Here is a 21,227-nt window from a genome sequence, read left to right on the forward strand (position 1 = left end):
TGCTCTTCCTGTTAATAGCTAACCAGTGCATGTCAGATTAAGCTGCAGGAGGATGTGGGACCACAGGAGAGTACAGTCCTCTCTCCTCCCTGCTTTTGGATGTCTTTATAGCTTTCCCTCCTCCAGAGAGGATTTTTTTTTTTTCCTCCCAGACTGTTTCAAGTGCTGGTTCCCACATTCAGTGAGGAAAAAGCTGGTGACTCAGTAACCCAATACGTGCAACGGTGTCCTAGCTTACATTCTCCTTAATCCTCATTTAACCTGCTGTAGTGCACTATAAACTGGGACACAGTTGTACATTCCCCTTGCTGACCCTGCTGCTTTGCTGATAACCCCTAGCAGAGCAGCAGATCTGGACAGTGGCAGTAGGGGAAGTTGTGTGGTTACCTCAGCTGCGTCCATCTGGGCACGATAGAGCTCTCAGCTGAACAAAGTCAAATGAGAGCAACTAACGGGAGAGGAATTTCAAAAGCAGGTTAAATAGAAGAGCCACGAGTTATCTTGGTAAGACACAGGAGTCCTACCAAGAAGAGTTAGAGGTGCCTTTGTTACAGCTCTGTTGTAACAGACATGAAAGCACACACATTTTCATCAACACTCAGGTAATACATACAGAGAAGTACAGCCCAGCTATATAGCTGGGGCGTAAGCATTTTGGATAAGGCAGAACACAGTGTTGTTTTGCAGAAGACGAAATACCTGAAAAAATGAGTTATTTATGTATTTGCATTATTTTGCTTTTTATACTGCCTGTATCAAATCAAGAAGAGATACAGTTATTTTGCAGCTACCACGTTGCACAGCGAGGCATGCTTTGTTAAGGCATATAGTAAAAATGTGTTTGTGTGAACATTGGTCTTGTTTGGAATTTACAATGCCAGTTGTTTTGCAATGATTTTTAATGGTACTTCTTTTGGGATGTAGGGCCCAAGTCTGCAAAGGAAGGAGTGACAAGAGGAATTCGTCTTCCGCTAGAGCTAGAAAAGCCTTTCTAACAGAACATTTTCTTTGGTGTTGTAAGAAAAGAACCAGTCATGGTGCCGAATGGGCCAGAAGGGATTATGAGGAATAACAGAGATATTTCCCTGTCTGTTAGAAACTTCCTTACACCCAGATATCTGCCTCAGTGTCCAGATGGAAGTGTTGAAGGAGCAGTGTTCAGGGAGAATTCGCTGATTAGATATCTAATTTAATTCAGGTTTGAGATTGCCGCATGTACTTATGTACAGTTTTGGTGAGGCTCTCATCACCTGCCTCCAACTGGGATTTTTTTATTTGATTCTTTCAACCTTCAGAGATCAGGGTTCGGGCTCTCTGCTGGAACATCTGTATAATGAAGGAAGTATAAAAATGAAAAAATTAGTCAGCTGGTTTCTTTTTACCTCTGGTCACAATCTCCTCTTGATCAGAGGCCTGGCCTGTCTAGTGGTTAGGGATGGGGAGGTTTCTGTCCTGCAGCATAACAAATGAATGTGAATCACAGTCACCCCTTCACCTTTTTATAAATCTCACCCATTTCTTAGTAAAGGGATGGGCTGCTAGAAAGATAACCTCTTGAACTTTCTTCCCAGAAATTTACCACCTAATTGCCAACCTGCTTCATTTGTTAAATGTAATAAATATATAGCTAAACAGAGAACTCCATCAAGAAAATTCCTTCTATTATTCCTCTCCTTATTCAAAGCTTTGGTAGACAGAAGCACCGTCTGCACAACTTCCCCAGTGCCTATACACAAACTTCTCCTGAAAACTTTTTGAAGTATCTTGTTTTCTCTCTATCTATGACCGCCTGGGTAAGCCTATATTGTGCGTGTGTGTGTATCACACATACAGAATTTTACTATATTTAACATAAAGCTCTAAACTTTTCTTATTTTTTTCTTCTCTTCGAAATATATCTGAATGTATTCCGCAGTATAACTCTGCTGTACCAGCTTCAGGAATCCCAGTAAGTGAAGAGTAGACCAAAATAGTCCAATAGTTAAAATAGTCCAGATGTCAGGAGCTGCTAATACTTTGGAAGCAGGCAAAATACTGGCTGTTCTTGGGCATAGCCTGTTTGGCAAGGCAAACTTTCATCTCGGGACAAGTCAGACAGTGGAAATGTTACTAAAATGCCTAAAGTTAAACAAAGTTTGGTAAGCAACTGAAGTCAAATTTGTAAGACAGGAATTACCTGACAGCAGGATTTGCTGATAATGTACTTTTTGCTTCATGGCTGCTAGGAGCTCAGGAAAGTTGAGACATGACATGTCTGGTTCAGGTGATCTGGCTGAAGGTCTTCAAGAGCTGGTGCAAGTAAACACTCCTTCATCTGCTAAATGCTAGTCTTCATTTTGTGAGTAGCTGTTTATGGTTACACCCACAAAACTATTCAGGTGTTAAAATAGATACACTCTTTTGAGTTATGATAGATATTTATCATGGAATTATAGAGCTGCTAATTGGAAGGGCCATCTGGAGGTCATCTAGTCCAGCCTCCTGCTCAAAGCAGGACTGTCACCAACAAAAGATCGGGTCAGCAGCGTCTTTGTCTAGCTGAATTTTGAAAACTTCCAAGAATGGAGATTATTTAGCCTCTTACGCAAAATACTGATCAAATGTGTAAACACAAGTTCCTGCGTTTCTGAGGCAGGTGCCCAAATGTTGTCAGTCAAGAGCCCTCTTCAACTGAAGCCCTCAAGTTGGCTGGTCAGTTATTATTGTTCTTCTTGCTGTTGCCGCTTGCTGTTGTGCATCATGTGGTACATTTATGGACTGTGATATTTATTTTCCCTTATAACACGCTTTTGGATTGCTACCAGCTTTGGCATGCTTTACATCCCACATGGTTCAGGATTTGTCTGCGGATTTCTTTCTGTTTAGACCAACTGCTGCATCACCCTTTGTTGATCCTTGTTATCCAAATTATCTCATCTTTCATAGGATTGCAAATAGCAATATTCTTCTTATGTGGGAGTAGGTATAAGCACCAGCTGGTGCTTTGTGCATTCATTTATTCTAATTTTTTTTGTAAATCTTCCCATCCAAAACCAAATTACGCTATTACATTAAGACTAATTACATTAGGAGCTGTTCAACACGCAACGTAAAATTAAATGTTATCTCACAGAGCTTGATGATGCTACAGACCAGAAAAGAAGGGTGGAAAATATTAAATTATATCAAGTTTTATAGGGTACAGATGAATCAGGAGAAGAAATCACAGGCACTCTTCTGAATGCCCAGTGCAGCGTAAGCTTTGCTCATACAGATTGGCAGAATGTAATTCCCCTGCTGTGGCTCATGCATCTGGTGTACACTAGGCTTTGAGTTTGGCTGCCTTTCAATTTATGTGAATATGTCCTACAGCTTTTCTGACTGATGCAATGATACTTCTTACATATAACTTCTGTGTATCATCAAGGGAGGAGCGTCACTCAAAGGAACGCCTGCATTCTTGTCTTTTCCCTTCCCTTTCTCACCTGCACAGACTATATTAACATGTTAATTACCATCTCTTGGTATCTGAGCTAACGTCCTGCTGATGTACCTGGTACAGTGTGAACCTGAACCAGTTTTTTCAGAGAACTGTGTTTCTCTGTGGGTGCTCTCAGGATATGACCATATAAGCAAGGTGCAAAGCATACTGGTTTTTTCCTAATCTGTACATGTTTTGGATCTGAAACTAACGTCTCAGTATCTGTCTTCATACATACACATCCAGTGAATGTCAGGGGAGCTTTCCAACAGCACATAGCTGTGTGCACAGGAAGTTTGTTGTGGCTTATCCAACAATATGTACTCTGCATGCTGACTTTTTTCTATCAGTGACACTGACTTAGGACTCTTTGGAATCATAACTCAAGACAACATTTTTTAAAGAAAAAAACAACTTTCCTTTTTTTGTAAGAAAAGCTAGGGTTCTGGGGTGGTAGAGTTGTTCTCAGAGAAGTGGAATTTATTGCACAGCTGCTTATCAGCTGCTCAAGACTTCAAGGCATATGAACTGATATTTATTTAGAAATTCCAATTGATAGGGATGGCTGTGGCCCACAAAGCTCTCTAGGACATTCTGTCTAACAGCAGTTCTTACAAAGACTGCAAACCGACACCAGGTCTTCAAGTATGGGGCCTTAACCATGGACAGTTTCTAGGTAGGTAGTTTCTAAGCATCAGAGGGCTGAAGTTTTGGATGAGCCATCCAGCAAGAGCTGTGGTAGGAGATGTCCACATTGACATTTGGAGGCTAAGAAAAGGATGGTTATGGACAGCTTGTTTCCTCAAGTCAAAGAACTTCAGTTCCCTAGAAGAACAGGTATATACATAAGAAGTTTTAGGCAGGTCAGGAATGAAGCTGATCAAAAATTGTGTGCTTGGTTTTACCTGACATGACCTTGAGTGAATCCAAGCATGTTCTGTTTTCTTAGAATCAGAATAGACTTAACTCTATGAGGCAGAGTCTGAAGCATAACATTTAAATATCTCCTTCTAAATGTATTATGAAATATTCTAGGAAAACTAAAAACATTATCTATGTTGACTTGTTTCTAATAAATATTAGTTGCTTTTAAAAAGCTGCTTTTTTATTCAATCTTCATCCTAAAAGATAAAAAACATTCATCCTCCAACTGAAAAATTTCAACCAGTGTTTCCATAATGAAGCTGGTCTAATGGAAGGTGTCCCTGCCCGTAGCAGGAGGGGTTGGAACTGGGTGATCTTTAAGGTTCCTTGCAACCCAAACCATTCTAGAATTCTGTGAAATGCAAGTCAGCCTGGCCTCAATCCAGTAGGTTCATGGATCACTTTTTACAGGAACCTCACCCAGTAATTTCTGCATCAAAGTCATAACTTCAAGCTGAACTCTTGCATACCCTTTGCATGTTGCATGCCATTCTGCATTAAAGATTGCAGATAGGACACCTAGGTATGTTCTTTGACTTCATTCTGAGTATTAAAGAGCTCTTTGACCTGTTGCCTGAAGTCAGATGCTGATGAATTTTTTGTAATTGTATTCTTAATCTCTGAACTACAGAGAAAGGAGCAGTACACAGACCTTTCAGATGAGGTTAAGCTGACGAAATACCCCAGTCGAGGTGCCTTTCTTTGGCCGTGTCCCTTAAACTGCACCCAGGCTCTGTGGAAACCACAGCAATTATAGTGGCTGGCTGGTTGCTGTATGGAGAGGTAGGATTTGTAGTTCACTTTGACCTTAGATACTGGGTGCTGACCTGCAGCAGTACTCTGAGCTGGGGGAAAAGAATAGTTTCTGTATCATCGTCTATCTGTTGGACCACAGGAGCATCACATTTTCATCTGGACTGCAGATACATTTTCATTAGAAGGACAAGGGAGAGGAGGGAATTTTTTCCTTTAGAAGAAACAGAATTCAAGTGAGGAGGGTAAAGAAAGCCCACAAGCTGTTTTTGGATTAGACTGCTGCTCTGTAGCAAGGAGCTTTGTTGTACACCTGCAATCTATGTGGGGAAAAAAAAAAAGGCAGTAAAAAGAAGAAAAAAACTTTCTTCAGAAAGTTTGATGCTGGCAATAGCTTTCAAATGTCCAAATCATGTTTTGGAGAGCGAACCTGTGTTCTGAGAAAAGCTACCTTATCAGAATAAAAAGCATGTGTTATTGTTTCTTGGCTTCAGATGGCCATAACTTTGGAAAAGAAGTAAGTGTGAAACCCTTGGAGCACAGACTTAGAAAAGCTTTGCATGTTTGTGTTTGCTTAGCTTGTTAGGCCTTGTCTTTGATACACAAGAGAATGCATCTATCAGTTATTTTTCTTCTTCTTTCCTTTCTTCCTTTCTTCCCAAGATTTCACTACCATCTTCCCACTCAAAGGGAGTTCTGAAGCCAAAATTCAGCCAGTACTTTTTTTTGTTTGGTTGGGTTTTTTTCCATGAGTCAGCACCTGAAGGCAGGTCAGCCTTCATCCAGATGGCTGTATCCTTGTAAATCATGGGACTTTTAGCCTCTACCTCTTGGCCTTAGTCTGGGAGGATGGAGGGAGAAAGATTGTTCCAGGTGGCAAAATAGGCACAAACGGAAGCAAAGAGGATAAAACCTGTTCAAGAAACACAGAAAGTGGGTTCCCGCAGCAGACTTTGGTGGGTTTAAAATTCTGAACTGGATCCTCCAGGGAAAGAGAAGTTATTTGATCCCTTTCAGCTTATTAGGTGCACAATCATTTGCTCCTGCATGGCCCACTTGCCACGTTTCAAACAAGTACGGAGGTCTGCCCGGAGCCAGCTTAGCAGGGGATGATGAGGAAGGCATGTCAGTCTGTAGAAGCCACGGTACACAAAGGGGTGGTGCAGGCAGAGAACTAGTGTCCCCATGACAGCTGGGCCAGGGTGGGGTGGGACCGGACACCCCGAGTCCCTTGGCATGAGCATGTACATCACGTCCCCAACGTTCAAGCTAAATCAGTAGACGTCTGTGGTCACTTGAAATGTTCCACAGTGGATGTTTTGGTTTCAGTAGCCCCATTGGCTACTGCTCTGAGAACGAAACAAATTTCGTGGTTTTGGGGGGACCTCTCTGTAGGACTTGTTTATGTTTCTGTGCAGGCTTGCGAGACGGGCTGAAGCTGGTGTGGTGGAACATGCTGGCTGCTGCTCAGGAGCACGCTGGGGCTCTCAGTGCACAGGCGGTTTCTGATGACCTGCCACTGCGCGCTGGCACTCGTGGTTGTTATTGTCATTGCTACCAGGAAGTGACAGATTTTTATGTAAGGTGCCAGGTCATTAAGTAACTCTGTCTTGGTTCAGTACCTTCATTTGTATGCTGTAGTGGTTGGATACTGTTACAGGAAAAAGGTTTCTTATGAATTAATGACATTGAAGCAGAGCCATGTAAAGGAACTGCAATACACTACACGTTTGCCTTTTTTTTTTTTTTTTTTTTTTTAAGTCTGAGTCCTGCTGATCCTTCAGGTTTTGTTCAAGCTATGTAGTTTATATAGGACTATAGCTATGTAGTATATATAGGACTGTAAACTACAAATGCTGATACTTGCACATAATGACTCTATTTAAATAGCCAAAATGATTACAAGATTTCTCTTCAAGAATAATATCTTTCAATATAAGATAATATATTCTGGCTGTAGAATTCAGAAAATAACAATGGAAGTTATTCTACTTTGTAGTTGTTTATGTTTCAGGAATATCAGTGAGATCTTTTTTTAAGAGTTTGTATGCTATTAAAAGTCTGCTGTTCTTAAAACACAGATCGGGCTCCAAGTTGATCAAGCCGAGCACTTCTTGCGTCTGGATGCTGATATGAGAGTAGCAACAGTTTTAAGCATGTTCAGATCGAGGAAGAGTGTTTGGAGATGAAACAGGAGCTGTCACAGGTTTTTTAGGCTTGCGTGGAAAGAGCTACCATAGCAAGGTTTTAATGAGGGCAAAAATCCAGCTCTGCAGTTGATAAGACTAGTCTAACATTTCATCTTGTGCTTATGGTAGGCTGGATTCGGTCAGCCTCCTCGTGTGGAGGCATTGCCACTGCTCCTTTCATTCAGAGGTAACTTCGATTTGCACCCTAGCTAACCTGCAGCTTCTCCAAGTGTGCAATTAAATGGTGCTTGTGTCTCTCCCAGAGGCCTGATAAATGTCAGGAGAAAGATAGCCACTGCATCCAGCCTCTAACAAAAATGATGGCAAAATTTTATAATGAAGGGAAAAAAGTTTTTGCTCCTAAAATTGTATTGCTTTTGCAAAATAAGTGAGGGGGATACTTTACTGGGGGATACTTTACTGGCATATACAAAATACAAGTAAAGTTTATCTGAGCAGTTACAATCACTGAAATAGGAGTAAGTGTGTCTAGTGTTACTGTATGTTGGCTTTTTTATTGTTTACTTGAAAATCTGCAGCATTCAAAGGAAAATATTAAAGTTTTAATCTATTTTTTGGATTAGAGAGTAGGTCCTGTTTGGTTCTCAAACACTTTTAATTACAATTGGGTGATATTTTTCATGTGATAATTTTTTCAGGATTAATTCAGACTTAGAACTTTAAAACATTTCATATCTACAAATCAGTTTTGTAAGTTACTTTGAAATAATTATGAGCTGCTTTAGTTACAAAATTGCACAATATCTTTTCAAACAAAAATTTCGTTTTGGCAATTGAAATAACTGCTTCAAAAGTCCCACCTCCTCCCCTTTTTTTTTTTTCTAATTGCAAACTGTGAGAATCAAAAGGAGATACATAAGCTTTGTAAAATGAAACTTTTTAAAGGAACTGCAATTATCATTTTGAATTTTACTTTGTGTGAAAATATCTGATTTACCTTCAATACAGATTATAATGTCGTCCTGAGAAATTTGAAGTAGCCATTAGCTGGAAACAGATTTGTTACCAGCTTTGCTGTTCCACACTCTGCTGTTTCCTGAGCCCCTTGATAGTATTAGTGCATCACTTGTTATCATGTTGAGGAAACACTTTTCAGCTCATATAGTTTGTACCACTATTTTTGTTCCTGCTTTCACTGGGTTGTTGAAAAGGCTTAAAACTTGTAAGTATCCTCTTACAAAAGTATTGGAGAATTGTGAGAACTACTCATTCAGAGCAAGAATTTCAGCTGATGTATTTCAGAAGACTTGGGCTGAAATGGCGTTGTACGCATTCACAACCCTTGAGGATTTCACCATCAGATCCAGTTGCTAAATGGGTCTTAACGTATTTATCCTGCTTATGTCAGAACTTGAACTGAAAACCACTTTGGATGAATTGAATTAGTAATTTTTTTCAGTTGCCAAAAGCTACCTTTGGCTGAGCAAAAGTTGTTTAAGAAAATAATAGCTAGAGCAGTCATCCACTCTGAAGCCTAACCTGATGAAAATGGCATTTAGAGCTTCCATCATGATGTTGGTTCACAGATTTCTGGATCAGACATACTGACTTCAAGATTAAAACCAGATTGCTTGGGCTTTTTTCTTCTTTTATCCCCCCCTTATTTGCTAGCCTAACAAACTCAGTAAAAGGTCTGAAAATCTGGCTGGATTGTTCTGCATTAATCTCATTGCGAATCTGAGATATAAATGGCTGACCCTGAAATTGGAATTTGAGAAGGGGCAAGATACGAATCTTGCTGCTATCTGTACTGGCTTCTTGAAATTAATGGGAATCAAAAAGCAGGACAAAAAAAAAATCTTCAAAAGTCGTTCCATGAGAAGTGGAACTAGTAGAGTTTGGTTTATGATTTGTGTCCTTTGTACTCTTACACTTCCCATTGCTCCATCTTATGTTCTCTGACCTCCCCAAAGACTAAAAAACACACAGGAAAACCGAAGATATGGCTGTGCCATCCCAGGAGGTTCGTTGTAGCTGGACAGCAGCTTCAGAAGTTATCAGAGAGTTAATGAAGCTTAAAACCCACAGGGGCATCAGAAGGAACTGTAATTGTAAAGATTAAGTATGCTTATCTTATTATGGGTTTAGAAGGCTAATATGATGCAAGTAGACTAAAAAAATTGAACTCAAATTTATGATATTAGAGACAATATTCTGCCACTTCTGCCAGCTGTGGAATGTACCTCAGTGCATGAGCAGTCCCACCAGCAATCAGTAGGGCTGTTTAAGTACTAACTTAGTATCTGACTTCAGATTAGCCGGCAGAATACCATTCCACAAGTCATTAATCAAGACTTTCAAATTACTTTTTTGATATTTGGCATATTTATTGTGTTTATAGCATTTGTAATGCACATATGGTGTATTTAATCATAATGTGTTTCTTTAAATAAAAGTGGTATTTAAGATGAAATAATTTTCTCCCAAGGTCATGAAGGTCTTGTATTTAGTATTTGTGCTCTTTGTATTGAAGCCTTGGTTAACTCTACTGATAAACGGTTAAAGAGAAGATCCTTTTATGTGGGTCTTCTCATTCCCATTTCTGTCCTTTGCTGGAGCTCTGCAGATGTATTTCACATTCAAGAGCATCTGAAACATGTCTGAGTTTTGCTTTTCTTCTAGCAAGCATCCTTTTCTTGGACCAAATCCATTAGTTCGTTTCTCTTGAGCTGCTCTTTCAAATGCAGAAAGATAATGTTTCATTTCAGGTAAAAACTATTTTAAACAGAATAGGTTTCACAATCAATAAAATAGTTTTTGTTAAAGGGTTTTTTTTTGGTAAAAATATTTCTGACAACTGAATTACTGGGCTGTTATTAAAATGTTGTATGTTGGAAACAATGACATTTCCACATGCTGCCTTACATAGGCTCTGTATTTGTAATCAGTGGCTGCTTTTATAAATGGTATGCGATGCACAGGAGGGTGAGTTCGCACATCCTTTTCTGTTCATGCACGCTGGCCTGTGAACTATAAATGGAACAAAAGGATGAACTTCAATGGGCACTTGCCACTTTGCAAGATAAATATGTGTTGATGAGTTAGAACTTTGTTGATATGCCTGAAGTAGTTTAAATAAAGACTGACACATATATTTTTCTTGTTATTTTTAGAAGTCCAGCTCCAGTGCGACCTGAAACTACGCCGTCAACTGGCCCTACAGAAAAGCAGGAGATTAAAGTTTCTCGTGTGAGGAAGTTAACGAGGCAGTACAGTTTGTGAGTAATGTATAGCCCTATCTTTATGGTTTTGCCTACTAAGCTGAAAATGAAAGGGGATGTTAATTATTGCTCTAGCTGTGCCTTCTGAAAGGCATGAGTGCAATTACATGATAATGATCTTATACTGATAGCGTTCCTTTCATCACTGGGAATCTTCAAGCTTTTAACATGAAATGAATTTGCCGTCCCTGTGCAGTTGCTAACCCTCAGAACTGCCGGCCCTCTGCCTTTTTCTGAGCTTATAGGTTAGGAATTAAAAATCTCTTTTCCACATTAAATGTCAAAGACCTGGTGTGAGCTGGAGCAAGCTGCTCTGTCTGCTTCATCGCAACCCCATTTGCAAAACGAAAACAGCCCTTCGTTGTTGAGTGGTCAAGCTGTGCTGTCAGACATTTCCTCCCAGGCAGTTCACCCTCTCTCTCTCCCTCTTTCTCTATGATTTTGTCACATGCAGAAATTGCTGAACCCACTACAGCTACAGCCAGCAAAGTTAAGTCTCTTAGTCCTGGCAAGAATGATCTGTGCCTATAGGGCTTTGGCATCCCATTTACACATAATTCATCCGATTTGAGAGTGGCTAGGGATGTGAGGTACGGAAGAGATGTGGAAATCAGTTTGTTGGTTTGTCCTTCGTATGAAAGGACAGACAAGGCCTCCAGAAACTAAGAGGGAAAAGGGACAATGTCACCATAAACTTACTAGTACAAGAGCACCAATGCCATGATGAAAAAAAGAACGTATGCTTTCTACATGGAATGGCAACTGTTAATCCCTCCAGAAATTTAACATTCTGGTGTCACTAAGTATATAGCAACATTTGCAAAAGTTCTCCTTCTCTCCAAAAGGATTTTAATGGATATCAATATGTAGTTATTTTCTGTCTCACTATTAAGAACACTAGCTTTTGTTGTGGAAAAAAAAGTAACAATCTACGTCACCAAAACTGAAAAATTGTTTAGGAGAAGGAACAGCAGAATGAATCAGATTGCAGCTAGGAGGAAAATGAGTGATTAGCCAAATTGGTATTTGACCAGGAGACCAAGGCTGACATATGGGAACACACAGCCACAGCTTGGTCAGCAGGCCACATCACATGCTCTCTTTTACTGTGATACATCAACTGGTATGGTTTAAAAATGAGACAGGAGATGGGAATTGACAACTCAAGCTGGGAAGAGAACTCAGCTTCCTTTACTGCTTGCAAATCCTGAAGGTAATGTGTGACTGGGAACTTGGCAGCATTTGGTAGGAGCAGTTTCCCAAGGCCTGAATGAAGCCTGCTCACTCATTTTGCCCAGCACAGCTCAGATAGCAGTGTGCTTTTCTTGAACGAGACATCACTTCTTCTACCTCTTTTTCTACAAGCCAGGGGAAGGAAATCTCCTACATATTTTAAGATGCATCTGATTTTTATACAGTGCAGGGACTTGTAGATAGCAGTCAGCAAAGGAAAAGTCTGTGACACTGAGAGGACCCAATATATTCTTCATATAGCAGGTAACGAACAGGATGTGGTGGCTGATCCTATTCTTTGAGCATACAGATGTGTAAGGACAGGCAAGAAATTCGTGTCTTATTGCAGGTGTGGTCACAGGTTTTGTATACACACTTGGAAACTTTTTTTAGGTTTTAACCTGAACTTGTTGTTGACCTTGGTCCTCAAATACTTCTGTATGGCAAACAAAGAGAACAGGGTTATGCTGTGTAGCATTTTGATCTAAAGGATACCTTGGTGATGTTGTGTATGCGGAAGCAGAATATTTCCCACGAGACCGTCAAAGTAAGGTAGTAGGATAAGTTGGTCTTGAAGATAACAAGGCTAATGAGAAATCAGTTTTCAAGAATCTGGGTGAAAAAAAATTGCTCTAGGGTAGGTTAGGCTGGAGAGGGTGTGCTTGCTGATAAATAGGAGGTGACAACCAAAGGAGAGGTATAGGTAACAGGACATAGAATAATGAAAATACGTACCTCAAGGGGTCATCCCTGAAGCAGAATCAGCTGTTACTACGTCATTCTTGTCTGAGAAAGTGCTTAGCCAATCTGTTCTTAAAGGACAAAGAGAAAATCTTTGGGCCAGAGACCAAGCACCTCTCTTTTCTGTACGTAAACAGTCAGCCTGTCCCACAGAGCTGCTGAGCACCTGAAGAATGTGTGGCCCCACACCTGAGAACAGCACTGAGGAAAGGAGGAGAAGGTAAACGAAAATGAGTGAGAAGTTATCCTAGAGAGAAAGGAAAGGATGCCAGGGGCCATTGGGAGCAACAGTACGATGGAGAATTCAGTAGTGTCTGGGAAGAGCAGAACTTGGGAAGGCAAAAGCTGAAGCGATGAGGTGGGAGGCAAGTGGAGTGGAAAGGAGATAGGGTCACGTGATGGAAAAGACAATGGTGTTATTACATACGTAGAGAGAAGCAACATTTAAACAGTATGTATTTTTTAAAAAAATTATGTATTCAGGAGTGAATTCTCAATTTTTGATTGGTGAGTTTTTGAGGATGTCTTGTTTTGAGCATGTCTTGCCCTTATGTGGATTTTCAGTTGTCCAGTGTTAGTCAGGAGGAACAGCATATACACATCTAACCACAGGTGTCACCTGTGCTAAGGCTGTGTGTAGGGTTGAAGACTCTCTAGTTAAAAATACAGGCTGTGATTTTAAGAATTTTTTTTAATAGCCCCAGATTCTAGTCAATTTAAATTATCTTGTGTCTGGAATGCAAATATGGGAAATGCAGAGAAATAGCAAAGGAATATTGTGAAAGGAATACAGTGAAGAAGCCAATTCTCGGTCTTATAGCTAGTGTGCTGTTAGCTTGATGACTGATAAAACTGGACCCTAACCCTTAGCTTTGGTTTGCAGACACTAAGAAGCCTTTCTGAACTGGCAAGTTCTCGACAATTTTCCACTTCGTTGTATGCAACAGAGCAGCTTTACCCAGCCAGGATGGGGAGGGTGCCAGTGTATTCCTGCTGAGAGTGGGGAGCAAGGACTGAGAAAATGTCAGCTACATGTTTCTGAAAGAGAGATTAACTAGGTCAACAGCCCAACTCTGGCTTGTTGCATTAATAAAACATCTATTGAACAGGTCCAAAAGATTTTGCATTTTCTTTCCAACATAAAAACAGTGTATTGTACACGCTCTGGTGCTGAACTCTATCCTTACCCAGAAGAAATGAAAAATGACGCATGGAAAAGATGACATTAATCACCATAGCTTTATCTCATAATAAAAAACCATCGCTATCACACAAACAACCCACCATAAGGCTGTGTGCCCAGCATGTTGTGTAGTTTTGAAGTACTGTGCTGCCCAGGCACGCTGCCTTCAAGTAGCACTAAACCAAGTACAGTTCTGTTCTGGAAGTGTCTGTGAAACTGGCATGGCAGGCTTCTGTGTGCTGCGACTGCCGAACTGGTAGTTAAAATCGGGGCCATTTTATGAGCAGAAATAATTTTTCTCATCGTTTTTCCCGATGCTTTAAACTGTCAAGATGTAGTCTTTCCTTTTCACACATCATTCCCAATAGTAAAGGTTCCGTAGGCCAAACTGTGACTCTTGTTTACCTCCATGAAATTGCAATTAGCAGTTGGAAACATCCTGACTCAGGGCTGACTGATCCCAGTGATTTGTAGTCAATGGGGCTCCATAAAAGGGAGTGAAGGTATAATATCCTCTACTGGCTTTCAGCTAGTGATGACAGTAGGTGAGATGGAAAGAGCTCAGCTTGATGGTCTAGAGCCCAAGGGAAGCATGCAACCTGGTTTTAAATAAAATGTTTGCTCTGTAAATGGAATAAATGGGGCAGGAAAAAGATACCCTCACAAGAATGTTTCTAAAGAGCTCCTTTTTGGCATCAAAGTCCTTTAAAAACAGTTTGGAAACAATAGCACAGACTAGCTGCATAATGGGTGTCAAATCTCCCATTGGCCTAAAGCCAATGAAGCAGTAGGTCCCATGGATGGATCCAACCAGATCTTTTCTTATCAGTACTGCCAGCCTCCGTAGAAAAGAATAAAGATTAGAGTACTGTCAAATGAGTTTATTCATTCATATATACATACTCCATAGAAACACTACTTGCACATCTTATCCATAAGATTTCCATTTGCAGATGAGAATTACCTAGCCAATCCGCTTTTGAGGAATCTTTAAAGCTTAAAAAACCCCTAATTTGCTTGAAAAGTTACCTGCATTACAGATGAAAGAGTAAACAGAACTTCACTCCAAAGCGCTAGGCCTGACATACAGGTTACCAGTGCCGCCTCCAGCACAAATACGGTCAAATTCCAGTGACATTTTCTAATGAGAAGATCTGTCTGCTTTTATCAACTGCAGTGATGAAGATGACCTTCCTCCAGCACTGGCAGCAGCAGCAGCAGCATCAACACCTGTGTCTTCAGCGTCTCCAGGGTCACAGAAAACATGTACGCCACAGACGTCAGAAGGACAAACCCAGGTCTCGCCTGGTGGCAAGGTACTGTGCAAAGAGATGAGCTCATCTCAGTCGGGAGAGTATTCAGGAAGGGTGGGAGGGAGTTGCAGATAACATGTTTTCCTTAGATGGAGTAATTCTACATTTAGGAGTAGTTTTTAATGCAAAGCTGCAATAATATGTTTAACCTGTTGTGTAAGGATGTATTTAGAGCCTGCTCCAAGACCCAGCTCATCAGTAATAGTTTTTCATCAACATTAGGGGGCACTGGATCAAGGTTAAATTAATATTTACCTTGATTTCAAAGGTGCATAATTTTGTTCTCTGTCTTTCCTGAGTAGCCATGCTTAAAAAACGTTGTGAAATTTGAAATCCATTTGGCAATCTGTGCTTTAAGGAATTAAAACCAACAAACAAACAAAAAAAACAAAACCACCCAACAGAATTACAGAAATGAAATGTTTATTTCAGTGCTGGGTTTCTTCTTTGCCTTTAGAGTTCCACAGATGCTGGAAGTACATTTGCTTTGGAGCCAGGTGACCTCCTGATGGATTTCACAGAGGCCACACCTATGGTAAATAGTTTCAGTTTGCAGCCAGGGAAACATAAATGTTTTCAATGATTTGTCTGCAGCTAAAATGCGTGGGATACTATGCAGTGTGTTGGAGAGTGCACAGGAATAAAGTAAGTTTCCTTGATATTCAGTGATCCTGAGCGTCTGTCAAACTCAGCTCAGCATCTCTGAAAATGAGTCCACATCAACAAATATTATGACTGATCTTGTGAATGCACTTTCTTACTGTTGGATGACTTCTTGTTTCTCTCTCCTACCTGGGTATCTTTATATCTTGCTGCACTGGTTTCACAAGCTTCTTTGTCCCTTTAATGCAGTTTCCTAATGCGATCATAGATTTGCTTTTGGGAGTTGTCTGAAAAGTCTCTTCTTTTCCCCACAAGCTTTGTTCAGACCGTACCCAATGCCCAATCCAAAGACTTGTACCTGCACTTTCATGTTTCATTAGCAGAGTGCTTTGCTTCACTTTAAGGCAAAGTAGTCTATATCATGTTGATTTTTAACTTCTTTTTTTAGAGGTACATGATTTGTATTTTTGCTTAAAAGCCAAGCTGAGATGTTGGTCCCACTGAGGTCAAAATGCCTCTTGACTTCCGTGATCTCAGGCTTTCACTTCAGATTCCCAGCAGATTACTTGAAGGATCACAGTATGATCCTTAACTTTCTCCAAGTCACCCTGCATTGCAAACAGCTCTAATGCCAGGTAGCTCTTCTGCTGTCCAAAGCCATTTTTGTTGTCTTCTAGAAACCATGTTTAAAGCATATAAAAAGCACGACAGGGACAGCATTACGTTTTTGGCATAAACATTTTTGTATTAAGGTACTTCTGTCCTGGGCGTTGCCTTCACTACACGGTTAGGTCCTACTTTACAGTATTGGAAGGGTGCTGTGGGGATGTGACTTTCGCTTCAGAGACAGTATGGTGACCTGTCTGTAAATAACTGCTTGTGTCCTCTTACCACTGCATGAGAGATGTGGCTTCCCCTGCAAGTCTGATAAGTGAAGGCTTATCCCTCCTAGGCCTCTCCCTGTTTGCAAAAAGGATGTGAATATTCAGCCGTGGCTTTTTGGCTTCAGAGGCACGTTGAGGTGGGCTTGGGGTGGACTATGCCTAGAGACTTGCTGCTGTGGATGGGAAGACAGCTTTGGTGCAGGGGACTGGGCAGGAGCTAGGGAGCAGCTGAGACTGTCACTTATATGCTGCAGTTTGGGGATGGACACCAGCCCTAGAAGGACAGAGAGATCTGCAAAGCTGTTCTCTCTTATGCAGTTTCAAGCCTGTGGAATTGTTTCTTCACAAAGTCCTTGAGGGCGCTTGATGGTCTCTCTATAACTTCAGGGGGTTCAGTAAGCATCTTCCAAGTGCTGTCAGCACCCACCCTGTTCTTGCTGACCTCCTTCTTATCTTTGCCCTTCAACCTGGTCAGCTGAGCAGTCTTTGTGCCCCAAGACTTTTATAGTGCAAATGTTGAATCTCTGAACTGCAGCAAATTGAAATTTAAGGGGTCCTCCAGCTCCTTGAGGCCCTGGGTCTCCTTGGTGGGAGAACTGTTCCAGCACTAGCAGCCGCAATGAGAGCACAGTGCTCACTGCTCCCATGTCCACCATATAGGAGGGACCTGCTTTTGCACCTGAAAATACCATTGCAGACTGAGCAGAGACTACAGAGATGAGAAGGTTTACTTGGAATCTCCTTGAAGTGCTGGATAATGAAACTATCCCATTCCAGAAAGTGACAGGAAGAGACGTATTTCAGCTGAACAACCCCCCCATACGTTTCTGGGGGAAGGGAAAATTAAAAGGGAGCAAAGTAAAGAGAGAAAGAGGTGCAGCATTCTGCAGCCTTTGTCTGTAGTTTGGGTTGATAAGATACAGGCAGGCTGAAACTGAAACTACCTGAAAGGAGGTTGTAGCGAGGTGGGTGTTGGTCTCTTCCCAAGTAACAAGTGATAGAACAAAAGGAAAAGGCCTCAAGTTGTGCCAGGGGAGGTTTAGATTGGATATTAGGAAAAGTTTCTTCGCTGAAAGGGTTATCAAGCGTTGGAACAGGCTGCCCAGGGAAGTGGTTGAGTCACCATCCCTGGAGGTATTTAAAAGACATGTAGATGTGATACTTGGGCACACGGTTTAGTGGTAGAATTGACAGTGCTAGGTTGAGGGCTGGACTTTTAAAGGTCTTTTCCAACCTAATTAATTCTACAATTCTCTATAGGTTAGATTGTCCTTCTCTGTATTAATAACGTTTGTGGCTAAACTGCGATTATCCTTTGGAGTTTACTAATAGATTTCTTAAGCTAAAAACCATTATACCGTATCTTACTATATTAATCAGAATTTTTAAAAATGAGTCAGGGAGACGTTAGCAGCTGACCTGCTCTGGATAACATAGGTTTGGGCTTTGTTTCCATCTAATAGAAGCGAGCATTACACGCTTTCCCTTTTCCAGCTGAGGATACAGGCTCTTTCCCCTAAATATTTTACCCAGTCATGCTTTCCCCTTTCCTACCCCACCACCCACTGACATAATTTATCATGCTGTATGTTCATAAACTAACCTTCCATGACTTTCTTCGTTTAATATTTTGGAGAGCACATACTGCACAGTATCAATCAACCCTTTTTGTTTTGTTCAACGTCTATAAAGGTCAGATTGTTCTCCACAGAGCAGTTATTGTTTACAGACCTTTCTCTGCAGTTTCACTGGCTACAGGCTGCTCCCAATTGAGGTCTAAATGAAAAGTTTACTCTTTAGGGGGAGAGGCTCCAAACAAAAGCAAGCTAAGGGGAAATACCTAACTTTGAGCCAGTTTGATTATTTAATAATTCTGTTGTGATAACATGTGCTGTCATTTGAGGGTCAAATCATGTTCAGCTTAGTGTCATGTTACTGTCAAGTCAGTGGTAGTGTTCTGGTTTTGCATGCTATGACCTGGCCCTTGGGAAGATGCTTGTTAATTGCACCCATTTGTTTCACATTCAGACATAGGTACAGTATCTAAAGATGCTGCCTTTGGGGTATTTGCCTGATGCGATAGGGTTGGAAGTTCAGGCTCCTGGATAGTCAGGGGGTTTCCTGCAGAGGGGCATTCAAACAGCTGTCTTCTCTTTGTCATCTGGACTAGAGAGCCTAAGGCACCTAAATTGGCCACCTAAAAACAACTTTTTTATTATTTGGGTCATGATATATGCTGCCAAACTTCACCAGTTCACTGGAGAGTTGGTGGTTTGAAGCAGTTTCGGACATCCTCCCTTCTCTTCTATAACATTACTGGTAGAGAGTGATTAATAGTCACTGACTCAGCTGCATGATCTTCGTTGTTCAGTGTCTAATTATTGATGCTTCTTGATGGCCTTGGGTTTTATCCATGTTTTACTGCTGTTGCCCATACAGTACAAGCTTTAATACATGCTGAGAGTTACGGTTAGAAGTGGAGCTCACAAAACCAAATTAACGTATAAAAATGGAAGGGTTAGTGAACGGATTGGATTAATAGAATTCATCCAGGCTGCCATGCAGGGATCAGAGCAGTCAAATTTGTCTACTTGATCAGCCTGGAGGAGCTACTGTGATACATATGAGAACCAGCTGAGCTCTAATGGTCACTTAGTCATCAATACTTAGACTGCCAGTAACAGCAGGGCAATTGTGAGGCAGACTGATTTCAGGAAATCATTTTGCAGGAGAAATAGTGTGCGTTTACTAATGCAGATTGCCTAGAAAGAGAGGAATCGTTTTGTGCTCTGTACTCCTCAAACCATGCGGTTTATGCATGCTTCTATTCATTTTTCAAGTAAATCCTACAATTAATTGACTACAATGCGTTACTGGCTGTCCTTAAAATCGTTGTAACATGTGCAGAAGAAAATCCCTATCTTTTCATACCACTCCATTGTTATTTTGAGCACTGTACCTGGCTGGTATGTAAACAAGATTCAGTCCCTCCTGCTTCTATGTTTCAGAAAAGAACAGGATTTTAAAAAAAATTACAGCATTATATATGAAGAATTATAGCATCACATTGTGAGCATCCTTATTGTGGTTTATTAAAATTTTAAAAGTTTTGTCAGTGTAGTAGGCTCTTTCTGATACCAGTCTCTTCCCACCCCCCATGTTGGTATCTTTTATGGAACTGGAAATCAAAGCTTGAGCTTCAAGCTATTCTGTTCCAGCTTACAATCGGTATGATTTGTGACACAGGTATGAATGCAGAGCTTTCTTGTTTAATCACAGAAAGCTCAGTCCTCAGACCCTGAATGAATGTTAACAGCTGCTTCGTCATGCTCAACGAAGAGAGAAAGACGGCGTGTGCAAACTTTGTTTTGACCTAATGGAGTAGGACAAAGAAATAAGAGTGAACAGTTTTATACACAAAATGTAGCTATTCCTAAACTTGGACTGAAGTTTATAATGCAAGGTGGATGGGCAAAAACTAAGTCGTGATCACATCTGAAGAGCTATCAGGGAGCACTGATTTAGAGCTGGCTGTGTAGATGTTCTTAGTTCGCGCTGTATCAAGTGAATATATATCTTATAGATGTTCTTATTTCATGCTGTATCAAGTGAATAGATTTCTAGAGCTTCATCTGCCATCTATTGGTGGAAAACAGGAAGTAGAAAATTATTTGCCTTCTCAAAACTTGAGATACAACATTTAAGAGGTATAAATTATCAGTATGATAGTTTAAAACTGAAAAATAAATGGTCTTCAGTGTAAAACTAGATATTTTTGGTTAGGATGAGCTGGAAACAAGTATTTCTCTTTCAGTAATACCATTACTAGTGTATGCAATCCTGTTCTTTGAAAGTGATCTCACTGAGTCTGAAAGAGTACAGAATTTGATGCGTTTTGGAAACAAAGTGAAGGTAACCAGGACAAAAAGCAGTCATCTCGGGGTGAAGTCGTGAGAAGTATTAGTCTGTTGATGGAGGCATTATAGTGAGCAAGGGGCAGTGAATAGAGGAGAATGAATAAAGAATCTTTAAATTCTGCTCCTCTTCAGCATTTGTTATATCGATGAAGATGAGTCAATTGTATTTTTAGTTGCTAAATTTTTATGGTGATTTTGCAAGGTTACAATAAGCCAAATAACAGAGTGGGAAATGAGTTCAGTATTTCCTGCCTTCATTGTGAAGAACTTTTCCCTGACTGTGCAAAGCAACTTTTCAACGGAAGACAGGCAAACATATCAAACTAATACCTCCATAACCAGTCCTTTTGGCATTGAGTTCTAAACAAAAGCAGCTATAATGTAATTCAAGACTAATACTTGATCAGAACGTTAGATAGCATGTATCTACCATCTAACTGGCTGAAAGTATAGATCAAGTATCTCTGCGTGCCCCAGAGGTCTTTAGAAGATCACAGTCAGAGACAAATTTATAAATGCTTTATTTACGGTGAACTACATACTGAAGATAAAGTAGGTCTTCTCAAAAAACTGATGAAGGCTGTGTGATATATTTCAGAATTAGAAGCTTTCTACCTTTACATCTTTATAACAACAACAACAACAAAAAGATTTCTTTAGTACAAGATGAATTGGAAGCAATAACTATGACCTGGATTCAAAGCAGAATGTTCAAAAATACTATTTTCCAAGCCAGCTTTCAATTAAGAGTATTTGCACATTCAAGCTTACACGCAATGGCCAAT

The 21,227-nt window shown here is 40.5% G+C and overlaps 1 protein-coding gene across 1 annotated transcript in view; it reads left to right on the forward strand.

The window, feature by feature from the left end:
• EPB41L4B (erythrocyte membrane protein band 4.1 like 4B) overlaps positions 1-21,227 on the forward strand; it is a 174,995-nt gene that overhangs the window by 132,858 nt on the left and 20,910 nt on the right. Inside the window, 3 exon segments of the mRNA XM_086469142.1 lie at positions 10,461-10,565; positions 14,903-15,041; positions 15,496-15,573. Of these exon segments, the coding sequence (XP_086325268.1) occupies positions 10,461-10,565; positions 14,903-15,041; positions 15,496-15,573 (322 nt within the window).

This window comes from Leptosomus discolor, chromosome 8 (assembly GCF_034619465.1).
Source record: "Leptosomus discolor isolate bLepDis1 chromosome 8, bLepDis1.hap2, whole genome shotgun sequence".
NCBI classification, from domain to species: Eukaryota; Metazoa; Chordata; class Aves; order Leptosomiformes; family Leptosomidae; genus Leptosomus; species Leptosomus discolor.